General features: G+C 42.5%; 1 protein-coding gene across 1 annotated transcript in view; it reads right to left on the bottom strand.

The window, feature by feature from the left end:
- LOC107297546 (ras GTPase-activating protein 4) overlaps positions 1-5897 on the bottom strand; it is a 34344-nt gene extending 28447 nt beyond the window's left edge. The window contains exons 1-3 of the mRNA XM_015826907.1: positions 5791-5897; positions 4546-4607; positions 570-699 (exon numbers count right to left, since the gene is read on the bottom strand). Coding sequence (XP_015682393.1) covers positions 570-699; positions 4546-4607; positions 5791-5810 — 212 coding nt within the window. The 5' untranslated portion in view covers positions 5811-5897. The remainder of the gene's footprint in view (positions 1-569; positions 700-4545; positions 4608-5790) is intronic.
- Between the last annotated feature and the right edge of the window lie 3073 nt (positions 5898-8970).

Consider the following 8970-nt stretch of genomic DNA (forward strand, 5'->3'; position numbering starts at 1 on the left):
TTCTGTGGATGGGTCATTCAACAGGAATAGAGCTGTTGAATGTTTCAGGATCAGTCAAAGCTGGGTAAAACTACAGAATTCCTTAAGTAGATCTCAACTCCAACTCTGCACATCGGTATTGCTGGGTAGGGAATTCTGGGAGTTGAAGTCCACTCGGTTTAAAGTTGCCATGGTTAAAAAACACTGGCTTACATGGACATCTCCTATCCTTCTTTCTCTTTTTTGTAGGGGTTGTCTTGGCCTTCTTCCAGAATTTTTTAAAAATCTATTTTGGCCTCCAGCTCTAGGATTTTCTGGTGGTCTTCCATACAATTACTAACCACTTCACCTCTGTATTTAAGGTCAGCCAAAGTTAATCAGGTATTGCTTGTTATGTGGACTTAAACGATTTTAAAAACAGGAGGAAAACATACAGTTCAACCAGCAATTGGCCATGAGTTATTTGGAGTTATTTGGAGTTTTGAGCTCATCTTTTCTTTCTTCCTTACCCTGCTTTCTCCAATGAGTTAAACATTCTCAATGCTGCCTCCTTGCAAGACCCTCTGCTCTTTCCTGGCCTCTAACCTTACCTGGCATCAAACACAATGCAGCGCAACTTCCTTGCCGCACTGCTGCCAATGATCTCCATCTGCAGGTGGATTTCTCCTTGCACTTCCTCATCAGGGTCTATTTCCATGAGGTTCAACCAACCACTGTAGCCTAAGAACAGGAGCATGAAGAGAAGGGTGGGTGGGGGGACCAAATTTATAAGATAAGAACAACAGCAGAGCTTACCCTGCAGGGATGGTGCAAGGTGAGATTCAAGAAGATTATCAAACACTTTCTTGACAGTTCATTCCCATCCCATAGCTTGATTATCATCTATTGTTTAAAGTTTGATGCTGTCTTTCCTTCTACATTTCAAGATAGCATTCATTTGCTCCCTGCCACAGTTATATCACCCTGCAATCTGTGAGGTAGGATGGGCTGAAATAGAAAGTTCCTCCAGGAAAGTTTCTTGCTTATGATTTGGTTTACACACACTGCACAAAGTTGTGTATTGATTAATCTTGGGTCACTGAATAAGCCACCACAGGTTTGCACAAAATGGTAGCCTAATCCACTGCGGCATATAACCAGGTAGTCCTCGGCTTACAACCATTCATTTAGTGACCGTTTGATGTTACAATGGCACTGAAAAATGTGACATTACCATTTTTCATACTTATGTCCATCGCACCATCCCCACAGTCATGTGATCAAAATTTGGAGGCTTGGCAACAGGCATGTACTTTTGACGGTTGCAGAATCCTGGGATCATGTGATCCCCTTTTGTGACCTTCTGACAAGAAAAGTCAACAGGGAAGCCAGATTCATTTAACAACCATGTTACTAACCTAACAACTGCAGTGATTCACAACTGTGGTACGAAAGGTTGTAAAATGGGGCAAAGCTCATTTAACAACTGTCTTGCTTAACAACAGAAATTTTGAACTCAGTTGAGCTTGTATGTCGAGGACTACCTGCACAGTGTAATCAGACTTGCAGCATTCTGCTATTTTCACCAATTTCATTGCAATAAAAGTAGTTTTCACCTTCCTATGGAGTGGATTTCATGGTCTGATCTACCTAGTGGGGCTGACCAGGATTAAATACTATTTAAAATGTCTGGGGCTACTACTGGGTCTTCTGTGTTTTCCACAGGGCCGCTTAGAATTGTTCTTTTATGCTGAGACATCTCTAAGCAGGTCAATCTGTTCATCTTCCCCCCCCCCCCCCCATTAGCCTAAGACTTCCCACCTTCCAAATGGCCTGCATTTACACTGACCGAATTTGGTTGTTTTATCACTGAATAACAGCAGTGTGATCCGGAGGTGTGGCAGATCACAAATAGGGTGCTAGAAGCAGCCTTTGAACCCCAGGCTACATATGGACGACCCTTAATTAAGTTGAAATGACAAGCCAGCTTTGCACAATGTTGAAGGAGAGGATGGTGCCAAAGTGACAAATTCCTAGATGATTCAATTGGGCAGTTTTCTGAGTTCCTAGAGATCCTCTTCCAATCTGCTTAGGGGATTAAAATGGTTGATTCTTTATTTAAAACACCTGCATCCAGTCTTAATGAAACTGAATCTTTTTCAGCACTGTGGACCTCCTTTTGTTAGCAGCCAGTGTCGTTGTACAGCAGCCAAACACGTTGTATTGTATCTCGCCTTGTGGCTCATTTATTAGCGAAAAACCCAAAACCAACAGCTGCGGTCTCCCAGTGTGCTTCGCCTGGTTACCGAAGTGACTCATTTTCTGAATGATAAAGTGAACCATAAACTAAAAACAAAACACAAGGAGGGTTTGCAAAGCACATTAAACCACACGCACACATGCACACGTGCGGACACACACACACACACACACACAGAGGTATCTAGCTAAAGTTTATAGGAACCATGCGTAGCCCGTCTGCTCCCTTTTTAACTGACTTAATGGTGTTGTTTGAACACGGCCACTGTTTATCCTCAGTTGTTCCCCATTCTAATCCCACCTAAACTAGAAGGAAGTTGGGGTTACAGAAGGAAGAATGCTTATTCTCTTTTCTTGGAAAGGGAGGTTAAACAGGCAACATAACCTACCTAAAACCAGGAGACTGTGAGTTCTAGTCCTATCTTAGGCATGAAGCCAGCAGGGTGATTTGGGCCAGTTTCTCTCTCTCAGCCCTAGGAAGAAGGTAACAGCAAACCTCTTCCAAAAAAATATTGCAAAAAACACAACAAGGAAGGTCTAGGCCAGGGGTAGGCAGTCAACAAGTGTCAATACTGACTCCAAGACAGACTTAAAAATATCCAGCTGAGCTGACAAAATCCAGTGCCTGGTTAGGGCACATGTTGAACCCTAGCTGGTCAACCTGCTTTGTAATATTTTCAAACAGAGACTTGAACTGGAATCCTAAGAAGAGAATTTCTATGCCCCCTTCAAAAGAGCTTTCAAATTCAGCCCCAGCAACAGCTTTTCTAGCTGCAGAGAGAGAGAATTTCTCCCTGCCCTCATCTCAAAGATGAGTCAGTTTGCTTCCAATAGATCGTCCCAGATTCTTAAGCAGCTCACGTTCTCTCTTTAGCTCCTGTCTAGCATGGAAATGAGAAAAGAACTGAAATAAAATAAAATAAACATTCTGTGCACAATAAGAGGGAGTCCTGCTAAAAAAAAGTGTCTTCCCTTTTCTGCTGTGGTCCAGATTGCTGCTGAAAAACAGAGAATGACAGATCATCCAGAACTGGGAGGAAAAATAAAAGAAAAAACAGGAGATCCTGCTCTGAAGAAGTTATGGCAATTAAGACTATTTGCAGCTCTAAAGATTCTTGGTCAGCTTTGACTGAGAAGAGAGGCCACAGGAGTTTACGTTACGTAGCATTTAAATCAGCACTGACATAGTGAAGACAGCAAGAATACAGAAACTGAGTGGTCTAGAATGGTGTTTCTTGGCAGCTTGAAGATGTGTGGACTTCAACTCCCAGATTTCCCCAGCCAGCATTCCCCAGTACTCAGCTCAGGGGGATTAAGAATTCCACTGAATTCTGTGTTGGTTTAACTGCACTTGGAATGTTGGGTCCTATTCTGAGCAATGAGTACAAGCAATGAGTACAAGCTGAAACAAGACCACACAAAATAAGGAAAATCTAAACAATAAGCAAGACAGGACACCACAAGTCTAGGTTCACGCACAACAAAGTTAAAATAGGATTTTGTATTCAGTGCATTGTGAGAACCCTATCATTAGCTTAGCACAAAGGATGAACCAGAAGATCCAATGAAGACGTAATATGGAGCACAGGATGTTCTGTGATGCCCACGTTTTGTCTGATTAACTTGGATTTAGCAAGTTACTGTGAACTCATCCAATAAATCTAGCTGTTGTCAAAAGCTAATGATTTTCCTCCCCTCTTCTGAGCTACAGCCTCTCCAGCCAGCTATAACCATGATACCCCTGGATGAAGTGAGATGAGGTGAGTGTCTCCAAGCTTTTCAGCCTGCCTCTTTATTCAGGCAAATTAATTAGATTTGGAGCTTGCAAGCAAAAAGGTAAAGGCAAGGGTTTCCCCTGTCCAATTGTGTCCGACTCTAGGGGGCATTGGTCATCTTCATTTCTTAGCCAAAGGAGCCATCATCTGAAGATGCTTCCTTGGCCATGTGGCCAGTATGACTATACACTGAGGGGCACGGACCGCTGTTACCTTCCCGTCAAAGTGGTACCTATTTGCATTTGCATGCTTTTGAACTGCTAGGAGCTGAGGCAAGTAACAGGAGCTCACCCTGTTATGCGTCACTCGGGTCTTGAACCCGGGCTGTCAGCTTTCCAGCTGACAAGCTCAGCATCTTTAACACCGAGCTATCGTGCCCCCTTTGCAAGCAGAAGTATTGATCATTCGGCTTTTAGAAATGGCATACCTGGACAGGAAATAGTTCTAATAGTAGATTCAAAAGGGAGAAGAAATGATCACATTCATTCCTGCATCCATTCCACTTACTCATTCAAATGAAAAGATGTCTTTCTCAGCCAAGATCGAATCTCACCTTTTGGATGCTCGGCCAACAAACTTTGGGGGATGCACACTTTCCCAATGACATCATCCCGGCTGATACAAGGAAGACAAACAAGGCAAGACAAGGTAAATGGAGTGTCATCACCAACCAAAGAGGCCCCCCCAACATTATACAGATGGGGAGCCTAGAGCTGAAAATATAATGATATTTTATGTGGGAACCAGGAGGACCCATAACAGGGTCACTGCCTCTTTGTGTCACAATGGCCCGTACAATAATCTTTACTGACTTTTAGAATCAACTCTTTCAAAATGTTACCTGACTCTGCTTTTGCTCTCACATTTTAATCATGCGTTCCTCTGCCAATGTATTTGCTTTCTTCTTCTCATATAACCCTAACCCTGCTTGGAAACTCTGAAGATGCTAGGAAACACCTGTGAGGAATCTATATATTTCTTTTAAAAAGCCTATATGAAACACTTCTTCTCCATCCAGTCACCCATCCCCAAACCAACAAGATCTAATTCCACCTAGTGGGTAAGCATTGTATAATGCAATTATCCACCGACTTTGATTGGTATTGTATTGTATGCAGTTTTCTCCTCTTTAGAAAAAATAAGAAGGGAGAATCCTACCCTTTAATAGCCTGATTAGGACTGACAGTGATCATTGGTCACAAAATACCTACTCCTGAAAGGGAGGAAGCCAGCAAGGTTTAGAATGAGGAATTCTGAAAAGGAGCTCCTCACACTACAACTGATCCCTTCAGATAGCTTGAAAAGCTAATTTGGGCAGAACCTCTTGAGTACCTGGGTAAGGGAACCTGCAAGAAAACAGGAGGAGGAGGAGGAGGAGGAGGAGGAGGAGGAGGAGGAGGAGGAGGAGGAGAAGGAGAAGGAGAAGGAGAAGGAGGAGATCTCAAATAACTTTGTACTACACCAGGGGTAGTCAACCTTGGCTCTTTTATGACTCGTGGACTTCAACTCCCAGAATTCCTGAGTCAGCTATGCTGGCTCAGGAATTCTGGGAGTTGAAGTCCACGAGTCATAAAAGAGCCAAGGTTGACTACCCCTGTACTACACGAATATCTCCATGAAGTCACCAGGGGCCAAGCTCCAATGTGAAAGACATTTTTCTTACTCTCTTAAAAAATACACAGTGCAGCAAATGTGCTCAGCAGGGAAGCTGTCCCACTGCTGCTTCATGATGTGAGGCACTGTCACTAAAGGCAGGGGACAAGGAGAAGGGATGGCTCTAAAAGGAGCAATAATATACCTCAATGCATCCTCATCCATCACGTAGAAGGATACACAACGGAAACTGGGAGACAAGTGGACTTCATATTCTTCACCCCAAAAAGGAAAGAGAGTTTTCCACACCGTGGCTGTCCTGAGGGAAGGAGGAAGTCAATCAAAGGTCCATTTCCCCCCCCCCCCCAAAGTGATGTATATAACAAAAAGAGTTTTTTTTAAAAAAAGAAAAACCAACAAGAGTACATTTTTCTACAACAATGTATTTTTACCAATAATTTCAGGAATATATTTAACACTGAGTAGTCAATTTGTTAGGTAGGAGGCTGTATTTTATTTTATTAATTTGTTTTGAACAGGCAAATCCTATAGTGTTGGTGTTACCCACGGTCTATGAACCTGAAATAGATTTCTTTCCAGATTCAGGGCAGGAGAGAGAAATGTTAGGAAGGTTACAGAATAGCTCACCTCGAATGATTAAGCAGATAGAGAAGGAAGAGTTGGATTTGTTCCCTCAAGTTAATTCTTAGTACTAGGATAGATCATTTTTGCCACTGAGATATCAGCTACAGAATTAATACAGCTATGTAGAGTTGGCTCACCTCCGTTTGATTTTTCTTTTTTTACTGATCTACTGTACAATGAAGACTAAAATATTGTGGACGCAGACCAATGTCTTGAAAGCGATTGTTACTATGATTTCAAACTTCCTTCTAAGTAAAGTTTCACCAGGTTGGTGAAACAACAGGTGCCTCTTTACGATGGGTTTTAAATTCAGTTCCACAGAGCACCAGAAGGCAAACATTGCATGATTCATCCTTATTGGGACTCATCAGATGTTGGAAGCCAGATGTTCATCTATGACTAATTACATCTGAGAATTCCCTGTAAGAATGAAACTGGGCAGGTAGTACGTGCCCTTCTGGCGAGCTATGTGATCGAAAACATATCACAAGGTACACATTGTGTGAAAATAGAGAAACGTTCCACCCCTCCGAGATATGGGATTGGATGGAAGTCACATAACACCTTGTACATGTGGGCATGACATACAGATAATCCTCAGCTTACAACCATTCATTTAGTGACCGTCCAAAGTTACAATGGTGATGAAAACTTGGTTTAAACAGTACTTGCACTTAAGACTGTCACAGGATCCCTGTGATCATATGATCAAAAGTTGGTGCTTGGCAACTAGCATGTATTTATGACAATTGGATCACATAATGCCCATTTGCAACTTTCCCAGCGTTCTCCTGACAAGGAAAATCAATAGGGAAAGCTGGATTTGCTTTTAATGACCATATGTTTCACTTAATGACAGCGGCAAAAAATCATAAAATCAAGTGCGTGACTCACTTAACAACCGCACTGCTTAATGATGGAATTTCCGGTTCCAATTGTAGTAATATGTTGAGAACTGGCTGTAATGTAACATCTGTAGCCCTGCTTGAGGGAAGGTAAACTTTATATACCAGTGATGGAGAACCTTTTACAGACCGAGTGCCCAAACTGCAACCCAAAACCCACTTATGTATCGTCGGATGCTGGGTGGGCATGGCCCATTAGGTGGGTGTGGTCCATTGGGTGGGCGTGGCCCATTAGGTGGGCATGGCTACGGTGGTAACGGCAGACTGGGTGGGACTAAAAAATTCAGTCAATCAATTCCAACTTTGCGAGATCTTTTTTTCCCCACAAGAAGTTGAAATTGATTGATTGATTGAACCTTTTTTTTGCACACGGTGGCAGAGGCCTAAAGCAAAAAGGCTTTATAAAACCCAGCTGAAGGCCTAGGACTGGGGTGACGGGGCGCGTGCCCACAGAAAGGGCTCTGTGGCACGCATGCCATAGGTTCGCCACCACAGTTATATACCATTCTGGTAAGTTTTGACTGTGGTCTTTTTAAAGCTCTACAAGGGAAAGAAAAAAAAGTGCTCTGGCTTACCTAATTATTGTTTCATTGTCAATTTTCACAATACAGTAGGGATCACTGCTACCTGTACTGAAAAGGAGAAAAGAACAATACATATAAGGATATATATATGACCGTAGATAATAAAAGCTTCCCCTGCCATGTATATAACTAAATAAATGTAAGAATTTCTCCACTCATATATTAGTGAAATCAGAAGGGCCCATTGCCAGAAAGAGTCCCATCATCTTCCATTCCATTTTGTCAAAAGTTAACGAATGCTTAAAGATGTTTCCTCTAACTCATTTATCCAACTTTAAGTGCAAAGGAACCCACCCTCAACCAACTTGTCTAAGCTTCGTAAAGTTGTATAATGAGGAAATCTGAGTTTGGGTAACAAGCACATACTATTGTTTTTATAGGCAATCTGATCCTGTTTTTAAGGCTTTGAAAGTCATGGGAATCATAAGTGCTAAAAATGAAGGGCAAGGTTTGCTACCATTGGGCAGATTTGCACTGATTTCTCCTAATTCACAAAAACAAAAGCAAAAAACAAAATTTAAAACCCTGACTCTGCCATGTACATGACACGATCCTATTGCACTTATTAGGACTCAACCACATGTTGGAACAAAGGTTCCTGCTAACTGCTTACTAAGGAAGTTAATCCACATGCCATTCTCAACCCACTTTTGGCCCACAGAAAAGGAAAACTGGGCCCATCTTCTCTTCTCTATCAAAAAGAGTGTGTTCTGACTTCCATTCACACAAGCAGTGGTACTTGGGCCTTGCTATGGTGCTTCCTTTTCATTGTACGCAACGCCTCCATCCAACGGGCTGGTGTATATTGTTACAGCCCAGCCCAATCCCATCTGCCTTCTGAAGCCATCTAATCTTGGACTGCTGAGTTGCCTCCCCCCACCCCTTGAGAAGAAGTCCTTCCTCAGAAAGCTGGATTGCTCTTTATAGGCCCATGAAGAAGGCAACAGTGTTTTGGAACATTAGTCTACAAATGTTTCTCTTTGGGCTCTGTTTCATGGTTCCAGAATTTTAGCTGGGGTTCTTGCCCAGTTACTTTCATCTGCTTGCTGTCCTACTGTGGGAAGTCAGCCCCCCAGAGAAGGAAATATTAAAAGGGCAGGAAAATATATTTCCTCAAAGGATCTTAAGGAGGAAGAAAAGCATGTCCAGTTTTCCTTGATAGCCCCAGGTCTCCCTCCCCCAAGCAGAAGCCAGCTCTGTACAAATGAATATGTAAACCATCAGGAAGGTTGAAGCTAGGAGATTAAGAAG

The sequence above is a fragment of the Protobothrops mucrosquamatus genome, unplaced genomic scaffold (assembly GCF_001527695.2).
Source record: "Protobothrops mucrosquamatus isolate PMUCROS unplaced genomic scaffold, P.Mucros_1.0 scaffold3375, whole genome shotgun sequence".
NCBI classification, from domain to species: domain Eukaryota; kingdom Metazoa; phylum Chordata; class Lepidosauria; order Squamata; family Viperidae; genus Protobothrops; species Protobothrops mucrosquamatus.